At 47.8% G+C, this 25,999-nt stretch overlaps 8 protein-coding genes across 23 annotated transcripts; 4 read left to right on the top strand and 4 right to left on the bottom strand.

The window, feature by feature from the left end:
• The first annotated feature begins 58 nt into the window (after positions 1–58).
• On the top strand, positions 59–25,999 carry LOC118508114 (probable prefoldin subunit 6). 4 transcript variants are annotated; one of them, XM_036047607.1, is made up of 6 exons: positions 59–286; positions 360–876; positions 947–1,145; positions 25,017–25,282; positions 25,359–25,459; positions 25,535–25,999. In XM_036047607.1, exons 4-6 carry the CDS (start codon positions 25,210–25,212, stop codon positions 25,739–25,741), a joined length of 381 nt encoding a protein of 126 aa, XP_035903500.1. In that variant the 5' UTR covers positions 59–286; positions 360–876; positions 947–1,145; positions 25,017–25,209; the 3' UTR covers positions 25,742–25,999. The 4 variants fall into 4 exon arrangements, with proteins under 4 accessions (XP_035903500.1, XP_035903502.1, XP_035903503.1 ...); XM_036047609.1 differs by lacking the exon at positions 59–286 and having other exon boundaries at positions 605–876; positions 25,000–25,282; XM_036047610.1 differs by lacking the exons at positions 59–286; positions 360–876; positions 947–1,145 and adding an exon at positions 11,529–11,763 and having other exon boundaries at positions 25,000–25,282.
• LOC118508113 (haloacid dehalogenase-like hydrolase domain-containing protein 2) lies at positions 73–25,999 on the top strand. 3 transcript variants are annotated; one of them, XR_004905739.1, is made up of 6 exons: positions 93–286; positions 360–876; positions 947–1,145; positions 25,000–25,282; positions 25,359–25,459; positions 25,535–25,999. XR_004905739.1 is itself a non-coding variant. In XM_036047606.1 (3 exons), exons 1-3 carry the CDS (start codon positions 123–125, stop codon positions 1,115–1,117), a joined length of 852 nt encoding a protein of 283 aa, XP_035903499.1. In that variant the 5' UTR covers positions 73–122; the 3' UTR covers positions 1,118–1,219. The 3 variants fall into 3 exon arrangements, 1 of the variants encoding a protein (XP_035903499.1); XR_004905740.1 differs by lacking the exons at positions 25,000–25,282; positions 25,359–25,459; positions 25,535–25,999 and adding exons at positions 4,839–6,557; positions 9,279–9,492; XM_036047606.1 differs by lacking the exons at positions 25,000–25,282; positions 25,359–25,459; positions 25,535–25,999 and having other exon boundaries at positions 73–286; positions 947–1,219.
• Positions 1,136–2,467, bottom strand: LOC118508111 (NIF3-like protein 1). The gene is made up of 2 exons (XM_036047605.1): positions 2,147–2,467; positions 1,136–2,073 (listed from the first exon to the last, which is right to left on the bottom strand). Exons 1-2 carry the CDS (start codon positions 2,338–2,340, stop codon positions 1,362–1,364), a joined length of 906 nt encoding a protein of 301 aa, XP_035903498.1. The 5' UTR covers positions 2,341–2,467; the 3' UTR covers positions 1,136–1,361.
• Positions 2,534–6,465, bottom strand: LOC118508107 (histone acetyltransferase KAT8-like). The gene is made up of 2 exons (XM_036047601.1): positions 4,093–6,465; positions 2,534–4,028 (listed from the first exon to the last, which is right to left on the bottom strand). Exons 1-2 carry the CDS (start codon positions 4,336–4,338, stop codon positions 2,628–2,630), a joined length of 1,647 nt encoding a protein of 548 aa, XP_035903494.1. The 5' UTR covers positions 4,339–6,465; the 3' UTR covers positions 2,534–2,627.
• Positions 5,020–9,492, top strand: LOC118508106 (alpha-amylase A-like). Of its 2 annotated transcripts, none has more exons than XM_036047600.1 (2): positions 5,020–6,557; positions 9,279–9,492. In XM_036047600.1, exons 1-2 carry the CDS (start codon positions 5,055–5,057, stop codon positions 9,288–9,290), a joined length of 1,515 nt encoding a protein of 504 aa, XP_035903493.1. In that variant the 5' UTR covers positions 5,020–5,054; the 3' UTR covers positions 9,291–9,492. The 2 variants fall into 2 exon arrangements, with proteins under 2 accessions (XP_035903493.1, XP_035903492.1); XM_036047599.1 differs by lacking the exon at positions 9,279–9,492 and adding an exon at positions 6,638–6,892 and having other exon boundaries at positions 5,025–6,557.
• Positions 7,603–9,498, top strand: LOC118508108 (alpha-amylase A-like). Its single transcript, XM_036047602.1, has 2 exons — positions 7,603–9,195; positions 9,279–9,498. The coding sequence occupies exons 1-2, from the start codon at positions 7,693–7,695 to the stop codon at positions 9,288–9,290; spliced, it is 1,515 nt and encodes a 504-aa protein (XP_035903495.1). The 5' UTR covers positions 7,603–7,692; the 3' UTR covers positions 9,291–9,498.
• Positions 8,222–11,277, bottom strand: LOC118508109 (leucine-rich repeat-containing protein 1-like). Its single transcript, XM_036047603.1, has 3 exons — positions 10,615–11,277; positions 9,913–10,552; positions 8,222–9,447 (listed from the first exon to the last, which is right to left on the bottom strand). Exons 1-3 carry the CDS (start codon positions 10,961–10,963, stop codon positions 9,327–9,329), a joined length of 1,110 nt encoding a protein of 369 aa, XP_035903496.1. The 5' UTR covers positions 10,964–11,277; the 3' UTR covers positions 8,222–9,326.
• Positions 12,510–24,615, bottom strand: LOC118508103. Of its 10 annotated transcripts, none has more exons than XM_036047589.1 (8): positions 24,549–24,615; positions 20,619–21,135; positions 17,076–17,516; positions 16,699–17,001; positions 16,061–16,627; positions 15,887–15,993; positions 15,763–15,819; positions 12,510–15,695 (listed from the first exon to the last, which is right to left on the bottom strand). In XM_036047589.1, the coding sequence occupies exons 2-8, from the start codon at positions 20,749–20,751 to the stop codon at positions 13,326–13,328; spliced, it is 3,978 nt and encodes a 1,325-aa protein (XP_035903482.1). In that variant the 5' UTR covers positions 20,752–21,135; positions 24,549–24,615; the 3' UTR covers positions 12,510–13,325. The 10 variants fall into 10 exon arrangements, with proteins under 10 accessions (XP_035903482.1, XP_035903480.1, XP_035903484.1 ...); XM_036047587.1 differs by having other exon boundaries at positions 24,400–24,570; XM_036047591.1 differs by lacking the exon at positions 24,549–24,615 and adding an exon at positions 24,529–24,546.

Below are 25,999 nucleotides of genomic sequence, written 5' to 3'. Positions count from 1 at the left end.
AAATCCAACGCCAGTGTTGCCAGCCTGCCGTATCTCTGTTGTCAAATGCAACTGTCAAATCTGTACGGGAACATACAAACAGTCCATTTCAAATGAAAACATTACCAAGAATTTAGTTTCCCATGCAAACGCTGTCGTCTGTTCGTTCGCTCGCTTTTCCAAGTGTTTTTACGGTAATAAAGCGTAATATGTCACATCCGAGCGTAAAATTAGCATTAATTGATCTTAGTGGAACGCTGCATGTCGACCATCAACCAACTGAGGGAGCTGTTGATGCGCTGAAAAGGTATGTAACTAGCAGTTTCTCGATTGATATTCAATTCTGTTCGTTTAACCTACCCTTTTCTAACTCTTTGCAGACTTCGTGCACATGGCGTTAAGGTAAAGTTTGTAACCAACACAACGAAGGAAAGTGTTGGCTCGCTGTTCGCAAGGCTATGCAAAATAGGTTTTGAGCTAGAGCGAGAAGAAATCTACGGATCTTTAGCGGCCGCGGCCGAATACGTACGCAAAAACAACCTCAATCCGTACTATCTCTTGACGGATGATGCCCGCACCGATATGCCGCCGAACGACCCCACGCGCCCGACGGATTCAGTTGTGGTGGGCCTTGCACCGGAACGTTTCATTTATGAGCATATGAACGAAGCGTTTCGTGTGCTGCGCCAGAACAGGGATGTTCAGCTAGTGGCCATCCATGAAGGGCGGTATTACAAGGCCAAGGACGGTATCGCACTCGGGCCCGGTTGTTTTGTAAAAGGGCTCGAGTATAGTTCGGGCGTGGCGGCTGTTTGCATCGGAAAACCAAATGAATACTTTTTCCGCTCGGCCTTGCCGGAAGGAGTTGCTGTTGAAGAGTGCGTCATGATTGGCGATGTAAGAGAGTGCAAGAGAGGATGCAGGTTCGCACGGCCCTAACTTTTTTCTTCTTGAATCTTTTTTGCAGGATCCTAACGACGATTGTCTAGGTGCGATGAGCACTGGAATGAAGGGCTACCTGGTAGAGACAGGAAAATATCAACCGGAAATGTACAGCAAGGAGAACCGACCAGCTGTGAGTGGCATTTTTGCCACTTTTCGTGACGTGGTGCAGCATATAGTATCGGGAGGACAGTAAACCAAAGCAGCGGAGATGGAACGTGCGCGTAAGTCGTTTAACTTTATTAGTAACTTATTTAGTCCGTTCTGCGATTTCACATTAAATGCAACTACAATCATAGCGCGTTAGAAGTTATAAGGCTCATAGAAAGCTCCGAAATAATGGATGCGTTTGAATTCTTTTTCTTCTCCGCAACCGCGAAATGCAGGCAATTTTTTATTACAATGCATCCTGCATCATGTTAAACATTTTGTAGCCCCATTTAGCTCGAGGTTTCATTCAACACCAGCTTCATTGGATCTCGATCCTTTTCGGACACGTGTACCATCACACCGTCCGTCAGACGTTTGCTTAAAATGTCTTTGAAAACAGCCAAATAGCCACGCTCCGAGTTGCTATGGCCAAGCAACACCACGCACGTCCCATTGCTCGTTGCCTCCAGTACTTCGTGGTGTGACATTTCACCCGTAATGTACATATCAGCCTTTACCCCTTTCAACACACTCGCTCCCGACCCAGCACAAACGGCATACGTCCGAATCGTGCGATTTCCTGCCACACTCGGTGCAAAGCTAACCATGGCACAGTCCATCTGTGTGTGCTTGGTGATGAGTTGGGCAGCATCCCGTTCCGGGATGGGATCACCCTTAACTTCACACAGCCTGCCAGCTCCGTAAGCCGCATTGATCGGGTTTTCGAGAATCGGTCGAGAGCTAGCGTGGGGAAGTGATGCCGCCAGCCAATCGTTTACGCCATTGCTCACATTATCCCAGCTCGTGTGGGGCGAATAGATGGCAATATCGTTCCGAATGCAATCGATAACGATACGTTCCTTCCACGCTGCTTGCGTTAGTCGTTTAAGCGGGGCGAATATTGGTGGATGGTAGGAAATGATCATCTGGGCATTCTTTTCCTGAGCCTCCTTCACCACCGCTTCCGTCAGATCGATCGTCAAGAGTATGTTGGTAATGGGACTAAATGGGAGACGAACAGGTTAGACTCAGCGCGAACTACGATATGTTTTAGCATGATGATGATGACCCTTACCTTCCGCTGTTTCGCGGTTCCACAAGCAAACCAACATTGTCCCATTTTTCCGCCAGATTTTCCGGTGCGAACTCATTTAGCTTTCCGACTACATCCTGAAGTGTTGCCATCGCGCGTGTCTTGAAGTACTGTTGATTACCACTTTTTACAAAACTACGTACAAAAAAGGCTAAAGAGGCGGTTTTAATGGACATTCAATTCCTTTTTAAAATAATTTTTCGTGGGGAAAATGTTTGCTGCCGCCTGCTGCTGCTGAAAATGTTATTGCCGGCTGGAGTGAATGGAAATGTGTTATTCTTCCCTCTCTCTCTTTCTCTCTCTCACTCATGACAGCTGTCATCATTCGCACACGGTTTTTACACATGCTAAAGGTCAATACAATAACAGTGCTTTTCAAATCCGACTGTTTCTCTTTGAACCTCGATTCAAAGTTGCATTTCCACACAGCTAAACGGGGTCATAGACATTTGTGTTTCTAAATCTAATTTTTCTTTATCTGCTTTGCGGGATTATTGCGCTTCTGCGGTGTCCACTTGAGGTACGCCGGATCTACCATCAGCTTCGGCTTTTTAAACTGTGGCATCTGCAGATGCTCCTGGATCAGCTTCACCGTTACGCAGATAACGTGCTGACCCTTCCAATACTTTACCATATTCATCGACTGTAGCGTGTAGATGATGTCTTCCGGCGTGATTCCGGACAGTTCGCTCAACTCTTTAATCGTCGTCGTCCGGTAGTCCTTGATGAGTTTCAGCAGCGTGTACGCCCAATAGCTACGATAGCTAAGCTTTCCGAGATCAGACAGTGGCTTCTCGGGGCTGCCAATAATGCCCTCACGGCGCGATAGTTCATAACTGAAGGCGATCAGCAGCTTGCCGTAGCCCTTTCGCTGGTAGGGTGGTAGTATGAGAATGCAGGCGACATTGTTTCCTTCGGGCGATTCCTTTTCCTTGGAAAAGTAACCGACAATGTGCTGTCCTTCGCGATCGATTTCACACAGCACGTAAAAGTAGAATGGATCCACATCGTAGTAGAGCGTTTTGTGATCGAGGAACAGTTTTGCCATCAGACAAAGCGTTTGGCAATAGAACCGGTGGTCTTTACCGTCGATTTCGAAGATGGACAATGTTCCCTTCCGGTAGATCTCATTCCCCGGTGGCTGCCGTCTGGTACAGACGGCTTTGTGTTCCTTTAGGGTTTTGGCCAACCGCATGTATCGTAGGCAGTACTCGCACACGTACATCGTGCCAACCTTGCCGTATTCCTCCGGATACGGTGAAAAGTACCAAGTGTCGATTTCGTACTTGCCAATGCGCAGTTTATCGATGTACTTCACCTTCGTGATCGCTTCGTGCTCCTTTTCCAGTGCAGCTGTTGTTGGGTCCATATCGGCGTACGTTTTCTGTACGTGGTTTATCTCATCGTGACGGCGCTTTTGGTTGCGCGTTATCTTGCGATCCGTGTCCGTCCCATCAAGGCTGGAACCGATGTAGTCCGCACCACTGCTTATTAACGAACCGGCTTCCTTCGATCCCGGTTTCAACCCATAAAATCGATCTTTGGCGTTGGCTGTGGTCGATCCGAGAGGACTTTTCCTAGCCGAGGTACCATCGCCCGACGCATTTGATGGAATAGATACACTAGAGGGACGATCGCCACCGGCACCGGTTGGACTGCCGCCCGGAATGCCATCGCTAGATATTCGATCTCGCGTCACCCACTGGTCTAGCCGCCGGTTAAGCCCTTCGTAGTGAATGTAGTACTCTAGCTGCTTCGGATCGCAAGGGTTTTGACGTGATTGAATCAATTGTGCCGGATGCCACGAACCATCCTGTCGCTGAACCATGTACTCCTCGCCAATAACCAGCTCATCTTTGTTAGCCTACAAAAACAAACAGGCATTTTACGTATTTCGTCACAATCGTCACCGTTTGCATCATCTTTACCTCTCCACCACTAGCATCCGGTGATCCGGCCGCACTCGAGCTAACGCCATCCGGCCCAACGATCTGGGTGTCGGAAGCTTTTTCTTTCGTTTGTTTGGAACCCCCGGCGGCAGTGCTGCCGTCTCCCGCATGTGTATTGCTGCCACCACTGCCGCTGCCGCCGCTGCTAACCGCAACAGACGCTGCGGTCGTTTTGTTTTCTTTCTCGCTGTCCGCGTTAGCGCGCAACGACTTTTGCAACACCATGATGGCTGGCCACTTACTGGAATGCAATTACCACCGTGCTGGGGTTGAAAAATCGATAAAATGACGTGTACTTTTTGCTGAAAATGCAACACGGATTTGCTGCGACTCCTCCACCATTCGGCTTGGGTGTGCAAATGTCAAGTAAGTGAGCAGTGTTGCCAGTCGGTGGTGTGATTGTTTGTATTTGAAGCTGCTCGAACACTGCTCGAATTAAAGTTCTAGAAGGCGTCGTGCACAGTGGTTGGTAGGTGGTCTTCAAAATTACGGTTGATTTTGGCTACGTTTAGCTATTTAAGGTTCTATGCTTTTTCACTTGCTACATATAATTTGGCAAATGCATAGATTGTAGTGATAATGGTTTCATTTCCCTTGACCATAGCAGGAAAAATAAAAAGGACCTTTTGTCAGAATATAGTTAAAGTATTTCAGTCCTGCGAGCTCCATTCACACCCCTTGTAACATACTAGAAAAGCTAGATAACTAATCTCCACTGATGAAAGTCTTCCTGTCGAACAAGCTCCACCATCCAACATTCGAACAAGCAACCTTATCTGTGGCACCCGTATCGTGTAATGTTCGTCGATAAAACAATCGACTCCAAAACATTGCTAGGCTATCAACTGATTTGTCCATGCGCAGCTATAAAATGGACGGGCCTTCTACGTGGTGGTCCAGTCCCCCGAAATCGGGTGTCGTTAAACTTGCCTGCTAGAAAAATGAACGATTCTGCGCGTTTGGTAGTGTTCCTGGTGTTGGCGGTCGCGTTTACCGGTAGTCCGGTAGCTGGTCAGCATGATCCACACTTTGTCCGCGGTCACAGCACCATTGTGCATCTGTTCGAATGGAAATGGAGCGATATTGCGGATGAATGTGAACGTTTCCTGGGACCGAAAGGCTATGGAGGTGTGCAGCTATCTCCAGTGAACGAAAATATCGTGATTCGGCAAGCGAACGGGAACCGACCATGGTGGGAACGTTATCAGCCCATTTCCTTCAAGCTAGAGACCCGCTCTGGTTCGGAAGCTGCGTTTGCCGACATGTCCAGACGCTGCAATGCGGCTGGTGTGCGTCTCTACGTGGACATCATCATTAACCACATGGGAGCAACGCAGCCCGTCGAACCGGCTATTGGTACTGGTGGGTCCACGGCCATTCCCTCCGATCGTCAATTCCCGGCAGTGCCTTTCGGATGGCCCGATTTCAACCAACCGTGTGCGATCAACGATTGGAACAACGCGATCGAGATCCGTAACTGTGAACTTGTAGGACTGCATGATCTCAACCAAGGTGTACCGTGGGTTCGTGATCGTATCGTCGATTTCCTGAACCATCTGATTGAGCTCGGAGTAGCCGGGTTCCGTGTGGATGCCGCCAAGCACATGTGGCCCGCAGATCTGGAGGTGATCTTCGGACGACTCAATAACCTCAACACCGCGTACGGATTTGCCCCCGGCTCGAGAGCTTTCCTCGCCCAGGAGGTTATCGATATGGGTAGCCACGAAGCGGTCCGAAAGTACGAGTACATACATCTCGGCACGGTCACAGAGTTTATGTTCTCGCACTATCTGGGCCGAGCATTCGGTGGAAATGACGCTCTCCGTTGGTTGTCCAACTTTGGCGAATCCTGGGGTCTGCTTTCTACTCGCGATGCGTTCGTGTTCGTAGATAATCACGATAACCAGCGCGGCCATGATGGAATCCTCACGTACAAACAACCAAAGCCGTACAAAATGGCTACCGCCTTTGCTGCAGCCTATCCTTTTGGCCAGCTGCGCATTATGAGTTCGTTCGATTTCACCAGCTTCGATCAGGGTCCACCGGCCGATGCGCAGGGAAATCTTCTCTCGCCCATCATTAATCCGGACAAGACGTGCGGCGGCGGTTGGGTGTGTGAGCACCGATGGCGTCAGATGTATAGCATGATCCACTTCCGTAATCTTGCCTGGGGAACGCCGTTGATGCATTGGTGGGACAATGGTAACAACCAGATCGCGTTTGCCCGTGGAAATGTCGGATTCGTAGCGTTCAACCTCGAACCCGTGGACATGAATGTGATCCTGCAGACGGGATTGCCGGCCGGTATCTACTGTGACGTCATTTCCGGGGCCCGTGAGGGTGAAAGCTGCACTGGTCTGCAGGTGATTGTGGAACCGAACGGGTTTGCATCGATTTCTATCCGAGCCAATGCTGAGGATGGTGTGATTGCCATCCACAGTGAGGTAAGTGCCGGTGTAACGATCGCCATTAGAGGCTCTTCAGTAATTTAATGCCTTTCTCACCCTTATACTCTTAATTGTAGTCCCGTCTGTAAAGCTGTTGTGAATGAGATGGTGCTGTACTGCTGCTCTTCGTACGCATCACAGTTATACTGGAACCATCGGTCCGCACAAAGTTTCGAACAACAACGAAAAAGCGCTAAACACAATGTTTTGCGCATATTCTTTTCTGGAAGTAACAAAAAAAACGTTATGTCTTGTAGTATGTGATATGATTTATGCACAAAACACACACAAGCATAATATACGAATTATAATCTAGTACTTTAAAAACAAAATGACTCGTTTATCAACAAATTAGAACATTCAGACTAATACCACACGCGCGTACTGTCGCTCGCTTCAACCGCCTTTGGACACTAGCTGTTGATTTCAAACGGTTTATCCCGACCGTTGACCGTTGAATAGCAGACGGTAGCTGTTCAGGCCTTGTACGCCATTAGCCGCTGTCTCTGCATAAACCGCCGATCAATTTAGCGAAGGCTGGCTCTGCTTGGGGCGGTCCGGAGGGCGAAGCGACAGCGGCGCCGGTCTTCACACGGCAGGGCCGGGGTTCAAATCCCATCTAGACCGCCTCCCAGTACGTAAGGCTGACTACTTTACTACTACGAGTAAAATTAAGTCACAGAAACCCAGAAATGGCAGGCCGAGACCCTTCGAGGTTGTAGTGCCAAGGAAGAAGAAGAACAAGCCTCTGCTTCTTCCGTAGGGAATGATTGATTATTTAGATAGATGTCATATACAACAATATGGTATATTGAGAAACATGCCCTTTTGGTCTAAATTTAGTTACAGAAGCGCAAGCTTAGCTCTTCATTCACACCCCTTGTAACGCACTAGAAAAGCTAGATAGCTAATCTCAACTGATGAAAGCCTTGCTTCCGAACAAGCTGCACCAACAATCGAACTTATCAGTAGCACCCGTATCGTGTACCGTGCGTCGATAAAATAATTGACTCCGACACATTGCTTTGTCATTGATTGTTGTGTCTATGCACAAGCTATAAAACGGACAGGCCTTCTACGTGGTGGTCCAGTCTCCCGAAATCGGGTGTCGTTAAGCTTGCCTGCTAGAAAAATGAACGATTCTGTGCGTTTGGTAGTGTTCCTGGTGTTGGCGGTCGCGTTTACCGGTGGTCCGGTAGCTGGTCAGCATGATCCACACTTTGTCCGCGGTCACAGCACCATTGTGCATCTGTTCGAATGGAAATGGAGCGATATTGCGGATGAATGTGAACGTTTCCTGGGACCGAAAGGCTATGGAGGTGTGCAGCTATCCCCAGTTAGTGAGAATATCGTGGTTCGGCAGGCCGATGGGAACCGACCGTGGTGGGAACGTTATCAGCCCATTTCCTTCAAGCTAGAGACCCGCTCTGGTTCGGAGGCTGCGTTTGCCGACATGTCCCGACGCTGCAATGCGGCTGGTGTGCGTCTCTACGTGGACATCATCATTAACCACATGGGAGCAACGCAGCCCGTCGAACCGGCTATTGGTACTGGTGGGTCCACGGCCATTCCCTCCGATCGTCAATTCCCGGCAGTGCCTTTCGGATGGCCCGATTTCAACCAACCGTGTGCGATCAACGATTGGAACAACGCGATCGAGATCCGTAACTGTGAACTTGTAGGACTGCATGATCTCAACCAAGGTGTACCGTGGGTTCGTGATCGTATCGTCGATTTCCTGAACCATCTGATTGAGCTCGGAGTAGCCGGGTTCCGTGTGGATGCCGCCAAGCACATGTGGCCCGCAGATCTGGAGGTGATCTTCGGACGACTCAATAACCTCAACACCGCGTACGGATTTGCCCCCGGCTCGAGAGCTTTCCTCGCCCAGGAGGTTATCGATATGGGTAGCCACGAAGCGGTCCGAAAGTACGAGTACATACATCTCGGCACGGTCACAGAGTTTATGTTCTCGCACTATCTGGGCCGAGCATTCGGTGGAAATGACGCTCTCCGTTGGTTGTCCAACTTTGGCGAATCCTGGGGTCTGCTTTCTACTCGCGATGCGTTCGTGTTCGTAGATAATCACGATAACCAGCGCGGCCATGATGGAATCCTCACGTACAAACAACCAAAGCCGTACAAAATGGCTACCGCCTTTGCTGCAGCCTATCCTTTTGGCCAGCTGCGCATTATGAGTTCGTTCGATTTCACCAGCTTCGATCAGGGTCCACCGGCCGATGCGCAGGGCAATCTACTCTCGCCCATCATTAACCCGGACAAGACGTGCGGCGGCGGTTGGGTGTGTGAGCACCGATGGCGTCAGATGTATAGCATGATCCACTTCCGTAATCTTGCCTGGGGAACGCCGTTGATGCATTGGTGGGACAATGGTAACAACCAGATCGCGTTTGCCCGTGGAAATGTCGGATTCGTAGCGTTCAACCTCGAACCCGTGGACATGAATGTGATCTTGCAGACGGGATTGCCGGCCGGTATCTACTGTGACGTCATTTCCGGGGCCCGTGAGGGTGAAAACTGCACTGGTCTGCAGGTGATTGTGGAACCGAACGGGTTTGCATCGATTTCTATCCGAGCCAATGCTGAGGATGGTGTGATTGCCATCCACAGTGAGGTAAGCGAGGTTGATGCAAAGATCGCCATTTGTGACTCTTCAGTAATATAATCTCTTTCACTTCGCAATATTCTTAATTGTAGTCCCGTCTGTAAAGCCGTTGTGAATGAGCTGGTGCGGTACTGCTGCCATTAGTTTGGAATTTTCCACGAGAGCTCCTCGTACGCATCACAGTTATACTGGAACCATCGGTCCGCACAAAGCTTCGAGCAAAACAAAACGCTCAACACAACGTTTCGCGCATATTCTTTCCTAGAAGTAAAATAAAAATAAAACAAAAATTGCGATTACAACCAATTTAAACTCAATTACCCTCCTGCTGCAATCAATGTGAAAGATATGACAACAATGATAAGATTGTTAAAGTGCACGGGCCTTTTGCCAAAAAGGCCTTTTACGATAAGGGATTACAGTGCAGAAAACTCCAAACGCAACTCTTAACATCTGTGGTTATTATAATTAACTACACTGCATTCAATATTTACAGTTGAATTCAGAAGCTAGTTCTGTGGAATGTAGAGAGAGATATGGTTGCAAAACTGCTATCGTGTGGACGAATGGTAGTGTATGTATATGACCACAGTGAAAGTCGATGGAGGCGCATGGTGCCCAAAATAAACTGTACAAAGTGCAAGGTGGCGAGCACGTGCGTTCGATAATAGACTTTAATAGACAATCGATATGTTCACAATTTCTAAGCAGAATGGAAAAACTTACCTCTTAACAAGCGCCAAAACAGCTTCGGAGAATATTTCCTTTCCACAAGGAACACTACTGCAGCAGGCCACTGCTCCATAGATAAGCCGATTCATGAGGCATTGTGGTAAACCGAACTTTTCCAGATGATCCCACCGCGTTAGCCTAGATCGCGATGATGCCCGTAACGCTATCTCGAACAGTGAGTGCGGAACAGTACCGGACCTTTCCCGGTTGCACAGTTGCACTAGCTCGGATGGTAAGTTGAGCAGATATGGCACAGCATTACAATGGATCTGACGATAGCAGGGTGGATTTTTAATACGCTTCATCTTGTCCGCCATTGCATCGTAGTCCGGTTGGGCGAAACGTTCCAGCGCAACCGGACAGTGCGTTAGGCTGTGGTTGCCGCTGAACAGCAGAACGAAGCACAGTGTAGAGGTGTTGATGGTGAACGGTAGCTGAAACAAGTTGCACCGCTCGGCGGACACGTACGTCAGCGCGGGAAGATTAAAAAGACGCGTTGGGATGGACACCAAACCGGGATTATCGTCCATCAGAAGATCCTCCAGCGCGGCACACTGTGACAGTTGGACGGGAATGTTTGTTAGACGGTTTTTGCGAATTTCTAGCACCTCGAGTTTGTGCAGTTGGCCAATTTCTGAAACAAAGTAAAACATTAACATGACGTAATGATGTGGTACGTTGGTATGTACCACCTACCCGCAGACAGTTGATGGATGTAATTTCCATTTAGCAACAGCTTCGTTAGCCTCTTCAACCGTCCAACCGTGTGGGGTAAGCGATGGAGCGCATTCTCGGACAGGTCAAGCGTTTCCAGACACTCCAGCCGACCGATCTGGGTCGGCAGAGACTCGATCATATTGCCCGCAAGACACAAGAAGCGCAAATGCGCCATCTCCACGAAGAACCAATCCGGGAGCGAGTGGATGAGGTTTTCTTTGAGATAGATCTCGTCGATCTGGTCCCTGCCTGTGCCACGCAGTTCCTCCGGTATCGCACGATAATCACGATAGCTCAGATGCATGATGCTTCTGAAACCGCCTTCCATTTTTCGTATTCGAAGCACTTTGTACGGTCGGTGGAATGAATAGGATCACTTTGCTATCACACCCCAACAACAATGTTGACGCAATCTCGGAGATCGCTTTTGCAGCACGCTACACCCCAGCTCGGACTGGCCAAATTTTCGATGCCTTGACTAAAGAACGCTGAACACAACGCCTCCCCCACTAAGGCGAGAGCCGGACCAACACACTGGTCAATTTGCTTGTCCACCTCACGCGAGCATGATTTTTCATGAAAGTTTGTTGTCCCTTTCTCATTCAATGGTTGCTAAGATTGTTCACACACACACACACACACACAAACACCCGTGAGCACATCTTCACTATAGTGTACGTGTATTTAGTTACTCCTGCGATCGAAATAAAAATAAAACACCTTGCCAAACATTAAATTCAGCAAAGCGAAGCACGACGGTGGACTTGAGACAGAAGCGCCAAAAGATCGGCTGCCAATATGGTCCGAGCGGAGTTATTTTTATCATACACCAAACTACACAAAACCGTACGATTATATGCACCGCTGTTCTTTATATCACAGCTGGTGATGTTTATTTTGCTTTGCGTTGATGGTGGTGATCTCAGATTTTTGTGACCTTCCTTCTCCTGGCCAGCCCCAGACGAGGAAAACTCCCTACTTCGTCCGAGGATAACCTTTAAGGCCGATGACGAAACAGAAGTAGAGGCAGAAGTAGGCAGTGCTGCATTATAGGTCAAGGATAGGATAGCGGCAGCCACAGATGGGAGAAGGGAGATGTTGCGCAGAGTGCTTTTCGTGATTTATGAGGTTAGTAATTTTAGATGCAAGTGGTCGCGATGTGTTGACACGGTTTTACGATCAGAGTCAGCACGGACTCAAAGTTCAATGTTTGAAGGGTGCATTGTGCACCGTTAACCTCAAGAAGACAACATTTATGATCATTGGTAACATACTTACTTAATCGGCGCTAACGCACTTGGCTGGCCTACTGCAGAAGTTCTTTAAATGACTCACGATTGGGTACTCCTGTGTACGGACGGCCAAAAACGATTTTACGAGTTGAATCGTTTGGTGTTATTCTCATGGCGAGCGAATCTTATTGACCTCGTTGTACAATATGTTGGTCCTAGAACTCATCGCTCTGGTGGCTCCTTCATTGTCCATAGCATCACACATAGCATGCGGGATTAAAAATCTTTCTTAGGACGTGCTTCTTGAACGTGACTAAGAACTGCCAACTAAAGTAAAGTAAAGACTAAGTAAGCACTGGAACCAAAATTATTCTGTATAGTGCCAGGTTCGTCAACCTCAGCTGTGATGGCCACTAGCACTTATGAGCATATCTCACTGTCTGTATTGGTGGCTTAGGATAGAGGACATTTAGGATGATATCAGAGATAACAGAGGATAGGAGAGCCTCAAATGCCATCATCTGACCAAAAATGTTTAAAGCAGTAAAGTAACTGTCATCGTGGTTCAACTTCAACACAGCCATGCGGTGTAGTTTTTGTCTCATTTTATTCGTTCTTTTCTGGCCATTTTTTGGTTTGTCCATTTTTTTGTTAAATTTACTTCTGCAACTGCAGCGTTCATAAATTGCTTACTTCTGCCGGGCTATGCAGCTAGTGGTTTCTTTACTGTTAATCATTATATCTCTAATAAGAATTACGTTCAACAATGTGCATTCAAACAATGCGAGTAATCGAGTGTAAGCGAGCGAGGGGGCAGCAAGGAGTCATTCCTCTAGAAAACAAGACAGAACAGAAAAAGCAAAACCTCTAGTGAATGCAGAAAACAATCGAAACGAAACCATTAGCTCGCCGCGTGTTGGACGCAGACCTCCGGGTGTGCCTTATTAACGAATAGAGCTTCGTTTTTTCAACGTTTTTTTCTTCTCTTTTTTGCTGTATCAACAATTAGCAGGCTTTTTATCGTTAACGCAACGGTACGATTATAGTACGAGTGTGCCATAGTATATACTAATTTATGCATAATATATCAACCGTTCGCAACACGTGCGCCTCCACGAACAGTATTGTTATATTGAATCTACGAAAAAGACGACGGCAGCGGTGATACGGTGACCGCGTGTTCGTTGTAGGAACATTTGCTGCTGTGTCTTTTCCAAACTGTCCCTGTGTGCGGGAGTGCCGCGTCTTTAACAACCTAACTTGTGTGATTATGAAAATCTTATCAACTCTTCTTACGAAATATCTCAGCATGAAGGAAAAGGCAATGAGCGGCGTATATGTTTCTGTATGTGTCTGTTTGCGTGCGGCCGCGTGTGAGTTTCGAAGGGTTGGCTGCTCAGATTATGATGTAGAATATTTATAAGATGAAGATGAAGCTCGTTAGCTCTACGCGAGTCCCTACATGATTACGCAGCGTTTCGAATCAGCTGCGCGATGTACGCTTGCTCCAATATTGCCACTATCACTGTGCTGTACCGCAGGTCGTTGGCTCTCGTTTGCAAGCTGTGACCCAGTTGGTGCGTCCTCAAGGTGAGTTTTCTGCACCAAACCAGCACCCTGCTGTTGCGTAGAGTTGAGGGGCGAACCAGGATTTGAGCTAGTTGCGTCATCGGACTGGGTACGGTCGATTCTACCCTGGCCGTCACTCATGTAGTCACTGTCCGCGTCCTCATCATCCTCATCTTCGAGATCGTACTCCTCGTCTTCTCCCTCAGACTCAGACGATACAGCTCCACGAAGTCGCTCGCGACGCTCTCGTCGCTGAAGTTGATGGAACCGCTCGAGACGCTGGATCAGCAGTGGGTTGCTTGGCAAGATAAATACCTCCTCCGGTTCGTGCACTTGCAGTTTGCTCATGAGCCATGTGCCTACCACTTGGGACAAGGCAGACTGGGTGGAATTAACTCCCGGCAAGTCATTGGCTGGTTGGCTTTCGATCGAGCTGACCATGGAAGAGGTTTCTGGGGAGGCTACTCCACCACACGGCGCAGGACTCTGCAGACCCGAGTCAATGCTTTCCGTATAGCCGGCTCCCGACATACTGCCCCGTTTGGTGCGCATGTCGTCCCCTTCCGATCCGATGCCATCATCCGCCCCATCCACGTGGTCTTCCGCTTCATCCTCTTCGAGTGCTGGCAATGTCGGGCTGTTGAGACTGATGGGGCTGATTGCGAGCTGCTTAGCAGCAGCAACAAACGCATGCGTATCGACGGACAGTTGCACGTTCGCTATCTGCTTCTCCTCGATTACAGGCGGTAAAACCTCATTTACTTCCATTTCATTGTGGGCAAACACAGGGTTCTCTTCCATACTTGATTCTTGATCTGTCGGTGTAGAAACAAGCTCCATTGAATCCTGTTTTCTCCCAACTTGCTCCAGATCACCATTTTCTAACACAGTTCCAGTCTGTACAACCTGTTTGATATCATTTTCCACCTCATTTGTCTTTTCAATGACTGTTTCATCTTGTCCTTCCGCGGCTTTAGCTTCCGGTTCTTCTTCGGTTTGTGCTTCCTCGACGACTGTCAACGTCGTCAATTGTTGCTGGCGATGATTTTCAGTCTCAGTCTCATTAAGATTAGTTTCTTCTCCCAACGCAGAAGTAGAGGCCAGTGGTGGCACCATTTGTGGAGCAACAACCTCCTCTTGAACCTTTTCAACCTCAATGTCGTGCTCCGAAGGCAGAACTTGCGAAGACCCGCCATTGCTTGATTTATCACAATTCATTTTCTCGGCCATAATTTCTGGTTGCTCTTCTGCGACCTGACATGCGCTTTGCTCCAAGTTCACCGTAAAAGATGTCTCTTTGTTGCTGCTGTCCTGGACGCTCTCCACAACTGCACTGAGAGCTTTCTGAGCTGCCGGTTCAACACGTCCAGCCTTATCACTGCTCCTGCCCCGACGATGGCCAGCCCCAGACGAGGTAAACTCAGGTTCGATCAGCTGAAATCCTTCCAGCGGCTGCTTATTAAAGTTACCCACCGACTTGCGCAGCTGTTGTTGTCTTTTGTGCTTATTTGTCTTTTTCTTATTCTTTGTTTGTGGCTCCTTTTTACCACTATAATCCGTGCCAACGTCGTTCGGGACGGGCAATGGCTGGTTATCTAACACGGTCGGTGCCTCCGTTCGCTGCAACGTTACATCCAACCGTTGCGTATCTCCAACCGTTGACTTCTCGTTCGTTCTTTCTTCTCTAGAAGATTCCTTCTCCGTTTCAATGGCAGTGGCCGGTTCCTGGTCCGGAACCGATGCAATTCGCTTCTTTCGGCCATTTCGATCGATGGTCGTCCAGAACAGTTCGCTATCGTGTGACTGTGCCTGCGAAGCGGCCACTTTCGGACGCGTGAGATCAATGTTCTGGGCGGCAAAGGCTAGCGTGGATTCGATAAGGTCCTTCTTCCGGTTAGCTTTGCTTGTTGTGGGCTTTGCACTAGCTGCCACTGGACCTACGTTTGGCGCATTGTCTGCAGTTTGAGCAACAACTCCGGCAGACATTGTATTGGACGAAGATTTTGGAAGTTTTGGTGCTGCTTGATGCCGATTTTTCGCCAGAGTGTGGCTCTTGGCGTTATTATTCATGTTGTCAGCAGTTTCACGGACATTGCTAGCTTTAGTGGTGCTGGGATTTGGGATGATCGCTGCTGCGTTAGGTTGAAACTCTTGAACTTCAGCATTCAGTTGATACGACTGACGACACACATCGTTAGAAGGAAGGTTTTCTGGCACGCATTCGGTAGCATCACCGCTACCAGTAGTGTTGGATTCGTCCTGGGAAAGGTAGTTAACACAATGTTACAATATTTATATACTACTTACGATGCAGTAGTTTACTTACCACCGTAATGGATGTAGTATCTCCAAAGTCAAAGGAGTTGCCATTTACGGATGGCATCTTTAAAGAAAAATAGGCATCAGCTGTTGTAGTACTAAAATACAATAATGGTTAGGGTATACCGTACCTCTTCAAACATGCGGAATCGCTTTTTACGCTTCTTAAAGCTCGACTGATGTCCATAGGTCTCTTCATTTGTCATAGCGTACTCTGAGCCGCAGTATAATGGAAGACCTAGAAAATTGGAAAACAAGTTAGTGAGGATAGTACTTTCCCTCGTTCCTTGGAAGTCAACACTCACCAGCGTCATCATACAAGCGGTACTGCTGATCCATCAACCAGCCAGGATAGCAGAGCGAGTTGTAGAACTGTGCAAAATCATACCCATTTGTGTATGGGAAATAACCATTCTCCGAGAAGTCCTGCACGCAGGTGGAAGCCGCCGTTTCATTTTCCGCGTCACCAGGCACTAGTTCTCCGACCAGCTGATCGGAACCGTTCGGAATGACCTGCTCCGGAACCACTTCGCACAGGGGAACTTGTTCCATCGAGGAAAGGCCATCGTTCGAGAAAAATTGACCATTGCCAGCGGTGTCACCGCCGGTTTCGTTATATACTGGCACTGATTCGGTATCTATGACGGGTGTCGAATGGTCCGCCGTGGAACCGTCTATATCGGTCGATTCATTCGCATTAGTTTCGTCATTTGTGTCATCGTTTGCGTAGAGCATATTCGAATCCGTCGTTTGGTCCCCTGTGGTTGTCGTGGTCGCCGTCGGTGACTGTTGGCAGTTGTTGTAGTTCGGTGGATAGATGTACGTCTGGCCACCGTTAAAGTACGAAAAGCCATTGTTATCTACCGCAAAACCTGTCAATGGGAATGAAACGTTAGCGTCATATCGGCTCTAATGACGGTGATTATAAAAAAGCGGATGTTACCATTCATCACCAGTACGCCATTCTCGGTAAAGTACCCGCACGGAATACACGGGAAGGAATAGTCTAACAGCTGGCTGCCATCTGCCGCATACGATCCACCATACTCCGATGTTATGGATTCGGTCGTGGAAATGCTGTTACTGCCACCGTTTCCTCCATCGCTACCCTCGCTTGTGGTACCGGCTAGTGAGCTGGAACCGGTGTTTGACGTACTGGCAGTCGCGACAGAAGGCTTCGGACGGGAGAGATATCCCTTCTTGAACAGTACATCCTGTCGCGGGGTTGTTATACGGGTGTACTCGTCTGAATGACGAAGCAAAAGAAAACTTTAGTTGACACAATTCTTGTCGCGGCTCAACCGGACTTGAACTACTTACCGTCGTTAATTGTAGTTCCTCCTGTCTCTCCTCCTTCTCCGGAGGTCGTTCTGCTGGCCGTAGTTTGCTGTCGCCTGGTGTAGTTATCGTAGTGAGACCTTTTCCCCGTGCCGTAGTGCCCGTTACCGCCGTTTCCGTAGTAACCGTTTCGATGGTAATGATTTCGACCATTACCAGATCCTGTGGAAACTCCTCCACTCCAATTGGTTCGCGTGTTATATGGAGGTGGCCGACGTCTGTGGTAGCTACCAGCAGGGCGTCGCTCCGATCCCGCTACACAATCGCTACCGGTACTGGTATCGGTTCGATTACCACTCTGGTGTTCCTGTTGTGTGCGTTCATTTACGACGTGCTCTACTACTACTGCATCAGCTCTAGCTGTCAAATCTTTGCTAGGTTTTGAAGCTAAACTGCTACCGTTGAGCATTTTGTTGCGGTATCCTGCAAGCAGAATAATCCAACAAGAAAGCTTAGGAAAAGTACCATCGGAATGTCTGCATATTGGAAAGAGCTGGCAAGTGACAAGCACATAGCGAGAGCAGTCGCTAGCAATCCTCGAGTGTGCCTCGTTGCTACCACTGTGAACATAGACAAATTGTACAAATTTGGCAACGTGAAGCGACTTTAAATGTACGCTATTTTTAACGTTGTTATGCCGTTTGTTAAAGAAAAAATAAACAAAATGGCGATGTTACCCGATTTTTGCTATCGTTTCGATCGGCCCAATGTTCGAAGTATCGAATGGCGGTTCACCACGGATGTGTCACGCGCCGCTACGTTATGTGGTTCCCGCAGTCCTTGCGTCACCAAAAATAGTGTATATGTTTTGTTCGACGCGTTCCCAATTCTTCACTCATTCGCTTTTCTTTTCAACAACACCCTCGAAACTTGCTCACCCGATACGGTGCGAGTCGAAAACGAAACTCATCATACCCGCGCGCGCACTGTTTCGAAATTGCAATTCACTGCTTGTGCTTGGTTGGCATGGCTTGCTGATGCTGTTACTGCTGCTGCTGCTTCATCGAGGAAGCGCCTGGTGTGTAGTTGCTGCTGGGGTTACTATTGACGACGGTTTCTCGTTCTGTGTTCGAAGGAAGCGAAACAGCATCATGTGACACCATCGCGGTAAGGATAGCGCAGTACCCTTCGCCCATAGTGATTTGCAAGCGCGTTTGTTTTTGCGATCGTGAGACGTAAGCTCTTTCTCTATCTGTTTTTTTGGCCACATTTTGGTTACTTTTCGATGGTACGATATTTTAGCGTACACCAGTGTAAACATATTTTTAAAGCCGTGCAGTTCAAATGCTCGAAGATCTTGCCGTGCGGGCACATTTGCCAATTTTACATAATGCTAATGCGCGTGTGCACTCGACGACACGACAAGATCTGATGAAGGGCGTTCTAGAGCACGGGGACTCCAAACTTTGCAGTATAAGGTCCATTTTGGGCCCGTTCGATGCATAGCATAGTTGCGAGCGAATGAAGATGATGACAACAAAAAAGGGTATCGAATTCTGAGTCACGACTCTCAAAGCCACTCAAGAGCCAGAGTAATACGGCTAGTCCGTTATTTACCGGGGTTCAAATCCCATCCAGACCACCTCTCCCTTGCGCAGGACTGACTATCCAGCAACAGGTAAAATCAAGTCACAAAAAGCCAAAAATGGAAGAACGAGACCGAGAGTTCTGCGTACACAGAACGGAAGGTCCGGAAATCTCCAAGTAATATAACTAAAATTCGCATTCATCAATGCTAAAATTACATCAAACGCTGCTGCTCACTATCAACATACAAATGAATAGCGTTAAACCAGCCTTTCCACAGTCACGGCAAATGCAATTTGTTGTGGAGTACTGTCCATCCTATGGTTGGCTACCGTTCAAAAATCTTCCAATCGATTGCAAAAAACACCGGCCCGAAAAGCGCCACCAGATTTGTTTAATGTGTGTCTGTGCAAGTCTGTCCTGTGGGACAGAAATAGTAGCGCAATAAGGTACCCAACCGAAGGAAAAAGAACTAGACAAGACTTCACAATCACGGGACACACCTGACCCACATCGCAGCAAACACGGCCACTTATGTAAGCGAGATGGAACGGAACGGTAGATGCGAAGTAATTAGTAGGACCAAACCGGGACGCAATGGCCCTCGATTTCGATGTTGTTCCTCTGAGTCCTTACCCTTAGAACTCATCAAATTGAACTTGTACAAGATACGGAAAACTCTGAAAGCAGAATTAATAAGCAAACAAACAAACAGCAGAAGAAGCTCATCTGCTGATGTAACAGTTTGGTAATGTGAAGCAACCAACACGTTCCGGTGCACCATGTGAAGCCAAATAAAAAATGAAGAGGCCTGGTATTTATTTAATCAAAAGCACAGCTTGATTTGCCTACCTAGTTGTTGCCTATCTCGCTAAGGAAGTCAGTACAGTTGACTTACTTTTCTTCGTTTCAGATAAGCATAACGCTCATACACTGATATGCACAAAAACGGTCCGGTTGCTTCTTCTACCGGATAAAAGAAGAAGATCAGACTCTTGCACGAGGAAGTGGCCGTCCATGATGGATAAATACGTCAGTGCAAGAGCCTCACCGCGCACCATCGATGGGAAGTGAGAAATCTACCGCGGCCAAGGCCCATATGTCGCTTCTCCCCCTGGCTCAAGTACCATATCTTATCATCGATGGCTCAACAACCGTAGCCTGTTGAACGCTTCTTCTGCAGTCCCGAAATCAGGTGCGATTCCATGCTTCTTTACGTCTGGGACCTACCTACCGTCACGACCTTCGTTTCAACTACTATTTCAGCTACCTGGTCTGATTAGAAAGTGTATCATAATGAGCTCGGTGCATAAAAATCGAACTAGGTGCTGGGGTTTAGCCGACCCGAGTGCTGGTACCAAACGGCATTTTAAATGCTGCAGATAATTAGCTGCACAAACAAACCACTGAAGGAAGCCGGTGTGGCGAAGAAGATGCAACCGTACAAGCAAGACAGCCAGCAAGAAGTCCAGACTTCGCCTCTTTGGGTTTTTGTTTGTTCATCTCCAGGCTGGGTCGGAGAGTTTATGGATTTCTTTTAACAGTGTTCCGTAAATCGCATCATGGAGCTTTCTTAAATATTTTCTCTTATTTTACAATAAAGTAAAGTCCATTTTTAATAGCGAATGTTGCAAGATCCTATCAAACATACTTAAGCTATTTATGTCGCCAATCTTCTTTAATGCATAATCGACTATTCGCAAGATAGTCTTCCCTTACGTCAGCTTATTAAGAGCCGCTGACTTCTGTCGCTAGCTGTTTCGGTAAAGCTGTCGCGCAATTGCCGCCGTGACACCATGTGATGTACAAACGGCTCTCGAGACAAAACTACACATACAAAAAAAAAATGGTGCAGCGTGTTATTTCTGGAAGACATGGCACGGCGACATTCTTACGCACCGAAAGACAGGCACAGACACATTGCTCATCCGAACCATGCGGTTGATCTTTGCGGTAACCTCCCCCAGGTCTCACGATCATATTCTCCGCCATACTCACCTTCACCATAGTTTTGCGTCTGATGGGGCAACGCCTGTTCACTATCCGAGCCGGCCGCATTGGAGGTCTTTGTGTTTGCGTTGGCCAGCGACAAGGACACCCATTTGGTCTTCCTTTTTGCGCCCTTCGCCATCGAGAGAAGGATTTCCCGATGAAGATGGTGCTGGTGGACTTCGTTTCGTTTCTTCCCAGCTGCTCACCAACCTCTTCTTGGCTCCGATGGATCGCCCAGTTCCAGCTGGCACTGTTCTGATAATTTGGTGCTATCTTAAAGGAGCTGTGCGGGTGTTACGATCGCGTTCGGATAGCACCATTCAAACGTCGTTGGTAAGGAGGGCTCGATGTCTCGTCGGTGGGGTCTGGACTGGAGGATAATACACTGTTTTTTGTTGCTGTTTCCACACGGCTTTAAATGTGGGCTTTCGAGTTGGTTCGATGGGACACTCCAGGCTAAATTCTAGACTACTATCAGGTTAACTTTCACACACACACATACACGCAAACTCTAGCTGTAACTCTGCAAAAATTAAGATGCGAAAACACAGCGATAATGCACAATAAATCAGAAATCATCAAGACATATATCCAGAACACATCATTAACACTTTCCGCTAGGTTCTGTTCAAGAATTGCTGTCACTGTTCACTAGGAAGCCGTCAGTGCCAAACTTAAACCCCATACTTCTCCATCAAATTCGCGAACCGAATCACGCCTGCACTGATTATCTAAGTAGGCAGCGGCTTTGCTGTGTGTATCCTCCTCTTTTCACTCGCGCACTCGCTCACTCATCCATACATTCCCTGCTCAGTCACTTGAAATCCTTGGTGAATTCGCCATTGAAGGTTTTCGTCACTTTCCTCGCGCCGCCCAAGAACTCGCCTCTATTTCCACACACGTTCACAGGCGATGATTCTATTTGTAGTTTCATAAGGGATCTTTCCTTTCTTCGCTACTCCTCGTCGGTACCCGGTCACACGATGCTGCTACTTCTACGGCTACTAAGACACGACTCATCTCACACACGCGGGATCCCAAACGTCAGCGTGTCTCACAGCGTGTCGATCGCGTTCGCCGCGTGCTTCGGCGGAAAGAGGCAAGCGCTCTCGGGCACCGGTCTAGAAATACATATCTTAAAATGTCGCTATCTCTGTGTGGCTAACAAACTCCCGCCGAGGAGCCGAGAGGTACAAATAGTCTTAAGCCGTCGATAACGGTGATGCGCCGCCTGCCACGACATTCTGTCCACCCCTGAAGCTACCCCGTACGTGCATCTGTGTATGTGTCTCGCGTTGCATAATCATCCGTGTGAGAGCCACCCGGCGACGAAAAACGACGGATGAGGATGATAATGATGATGACGGCAGGTCGTCGGTAGGGTAAACTCACGTGCTTCGCAAGTTGAGCGGAAGATTTTTGAAAAAAAAAACGGCAAATATTTTTCGGTTGATCGGATTCGCTTGTCAGCCACTTTGTTTACTTGATGCTTTCTCGCGACGAAAACCATGGGGAAAACACATTCTTGACGTCGAGCCGTAAACGCTCGGATCGCGAATGCTCGCCGTTCCCTTCCCTGATCGCGGTCGGGCCATTACAATGGATCGGTCGGTGTGGATTGGATTGCCAAAAATGTGTGCCCACCCGTTTCCTCCTCCCAGCAGCCCCGAATTTTCGCTTCCCGAAATGCACTCTCCCGAAATGCAAAAGTTTGGCAGCCAAGAGTTGCATTGTGCTGTGGGCATGGCATGACGGAACGCATTTGCCGTGCCGTGTGAGTGAGTGTTGCGAAATGTTAAGGTGCAACCTCGCCGTCTGTCTTCGGTACGTTCTTTGTGCCGTCTTTCTTACGCTCGTTTAACACGCCAGTGGATAAATTAAGCCATTATTTCCTTGACATCCGAGCTTTGCGACTTTTCCCAGAATACGGATTGGAACCGGGTGCGTCCGGGTGCAAAAGGTAAGGTTAGTCGATGTTCGCAATCGATACATTTCCTGTTTCCCAACCTGATGGGGAAAAAAGGGCTGATTTGTGTGGTTGCTGAAAACCCCGAGGGAGCTAGAAGACACTGTATTTGCACTAGGAAACCATGCACACAACACCTTGCAATGCAACGGGAACAAGCCTTTCCGCACGGTAACGGTAACACACCGAATGACAATAAACGCATTTTCTCCGGCACTGGCGCTGCTATGGTTGAGGAAAACATTGACCATATGAAAAGTCACTAGCACCACCACCACCACCAGGGCGACTACGATGGTGGAAAACTTATCTCCCATCCCTTTTCCCTATCCTCTGTTATGCCGGAAAAGTCAACGTGCTCTCTCTCAAGAACGTGTGTGCTTCTGTGTGTATGTGTGTGTATGGAGTGGAAAAAGAGAGAGAGATCGAGATGAGCGTGTGTTCAGGTTGCGAAAAGCGCAGAGAAAGCGAGAGAGATGGAAAGCCGGCAAGCGAGTGTGAGCGAGTGTATCGAGTGTTATGCACGAGATCAGCTGTTATGTAATAACGGGGGTCGGGAAAATGCATTTCCCCGCATCCCTCTCGTCCACTCTGTCTCTCTGTGTACTTTTTTCCTCACATACTCATACTAACATTGGCTACTGATGATTTCACACACAACTATACGCAAACCGAGTTCTAACCGGGGGAGAGTTTTCCACTGGAGAGGGACCGCATACACGCAAAGGAGAATTGTCGTGGTGTGGGATGGCGTTCAGGGCAAAAGTGCTAGAACAATCCATCTCAACCAACAGCGGGAAGCAGGAGGAGGCAAAGAATGTTCTTTTCCGGTAAACTTCCCGGTTCCTTCTACCCTTCCATTTTTGCTCATTTAGGGCTTTCGTTTAGTGAGCGCCAGAACCGATGCGAAAAATAGCCTACTTTGATTTGCAACAAAACTGCAAACGTTATTCGAGAAATAAACAATCATCCTCTATCTTCCAGCCTACTATCATGGCGACCGGCAATTCAATGCAACAAAGTAATGCCGCATGTTTTGCATCTAAACGAGTGCTCATAAACTGCAAGCTAAAGCAAGAATCTCGAATGATTTTATAATTTCACACCTTCCGCACCGATTGCTGGTCCCCTTGCAGGTCCCCAGGTCCTGCAAAATGTTATTTCAACATCTCAGCTAATCCTCTCCTTGAAGCTAGAGCGTTGGCTGACGGAGAAGGAAGATTGGAGCATGGAACTTTTTCCACCAGACCTTTGGAGCCACCCGCCCAGCTGACGATGATGTTTTCTGATCGGTATCACGGTTTCAATCAATCCGTCTGGGGCCGCATAAACACACGACCTAAAACGAAAGCAGTGGCCCACTACTGAGGGGGGAAAGCAAACAAAAAAGATCCGTTCGACCCTTTCGACCCTCTTCCGGTATATTGCACAAAGTTGGAAAATCGATGCCATTTCGGGATTCCTCATGCTTCGATATGCGAGCCACCGTCTGTTAGACGTCTTGAATGTTCTGCTCTCCTACTAATAGGGACGCTTTTGCGGTTACCGAAAGTCACACATTTTGGATTACACAATCACTTCAGCGAAGGTGACACAAACGCGAGCACACGAGAGAGCCGGTAGAACTTATGCATTTTCCATGCCCATAACACCACCACACATCATCCTTCCTTCACAGCACACGTGCGCTGTTGCTTATCGTCGGGCGGGCAGTATATTGAGCCGTTTTGCTTGAAGCATTAATCACATCTTCATCCTTTTGCACTCTAGAAGATGTAACATTGTAACGGAGCTAGTGCAGGCATAACTTAAAACACGCACCGCACGCGGCTCAAGTAGATTTTGCATTTAAAGCGAGCACCACTAGAAAGAGCACATCCGCTTTCTGCGGTATCACACGAGTAAAATGTGTTGCAATTCCTGTCACAAAACCCGTAATTGCTTAGCTACCGCGAAAATACGTCCGATACCTTCATGGCATAAAATGACTCTGGCGCGTGTGTCTAGCCACTTCCAACGAGCGCATCCAACGTCTGTTATCTAACGGCTACTGTGTGAGAGGCGCACACACGGCCAACCATTTCAGTGAGTGAGTTGATCTCGTGTGATAGTGTGTGTGTGTGTGTGTGTGTGTCTAGAACTTGGGAAATCCATTTCTTTTCACAATATTTCATATTGCTTTGGATTCAAAAAGACAACGTTTTTCGCGTTTTCCATAATGATTAGGACATATTCTGTAAATCCCTCTTTATTGGGTTGGCTGGAAGAGACTACCAAGTATCATCCTGATAGCCAAATTTACATGAAATTTAGCTTTACATCTTAAATCACCCAATTTTGTCAATTAAAACCATTTTCCCTTCTTTATTCATCCAAAATCATATTAACAAAACACTGAAAGCATTTTCAATTGTTCTTTAGTTTTCTTCTCACTATAGGGCGAAAGTGTGAGCGAAACCCCCGGGAGCGAGACACCTTGTTGTATACACCTTGGTTAGCCAGGCGAACTGTCAAACATCTCGTGGACGATCTGTCGAAACGAAAACAAAAAAGAATCTTGGTTCGCGCACAAGTCGAATTTTGCTCGCTGCTTCCTCCGTCTGGTCCAAGCGATTTAAATTACACATAAAAATGGACAAGGAAGTCGCTGTCGTCCAACGTAAACTGGAAGCAGAGTTGAAAAACTTTCAAGATTCAATAAAAGGTACCGGTTTGTTGCGGTAGAAAGGTGAAGCCGGGTGGCCAGGTGGTTAACCAACGCATTTCGTTTCCTTTTATAGAATACTCGAAGCTCGTACAAACGCAGCAACAGCTCGATGGGCAGTTTTTCGAGAACAAAAGCATTCTGGAAGAGTTGCAAATGCTGAAGCCAACCAATACGGTAAAATTGCCATCACAGATACGCGTTCAGACTGAGCTCTTATCGAACACGAGTGCCTTCTTTTCCTATTTGCAGGTGTACAAGCTGTACGGTCCGGTACTGGTGAAACAAGATCTCGAGGAAAGCAAACAGAATGTGGGCAAGCGTATCGAGTACATCTCGAAGGAGCTAAAGCGCTGTGCGGAAAACATTAGCCAGCTAGAGCAGAAGCAGGATAAGTATCGGGCGAACCTGCAGAAGCTGCAGCAACAGTACCAGAGCCAAAAGGCGATGGCTAATTAGTAAAGGCGGAAAGTAAAGTTATGGGTGGCATTCAACAACCTTTCTAACCTATATAACATCGCACCGGGCTGCAGTAAAATTGTTGATTACATCGCATAAACAAAGCAGTCGCCCATGTGGGTCACGTCGTATTGATTTAACACGTGTGAGGAAGGTTACGGGAGTTGGTTGGAAAGAGAGATTCTCTAATTAAGCCCTAAAAATCCTGCCTTCGAAAGCATAATCGTTAAGGACCGGAATAAAATCGACCGAATTCAA

This window comes from Anopheles stephensi, chromosome 2 (assembly GCF_013141755.1).
Source record: "Anopheles stephensi strain Indian chromosome 2, UCI_ANSTEP_V1.0, whole genome shotgun sequence".
NCBI classification, from domain to species: Eukaryota; Metazoa; Arthropoda; class Insecta; order Diptera; family Culicidae; genus Anopheles; species Anopheles stephensi.
This window is presented reverse-complemented; position numbering and strand designations above follow the sequence as displayed.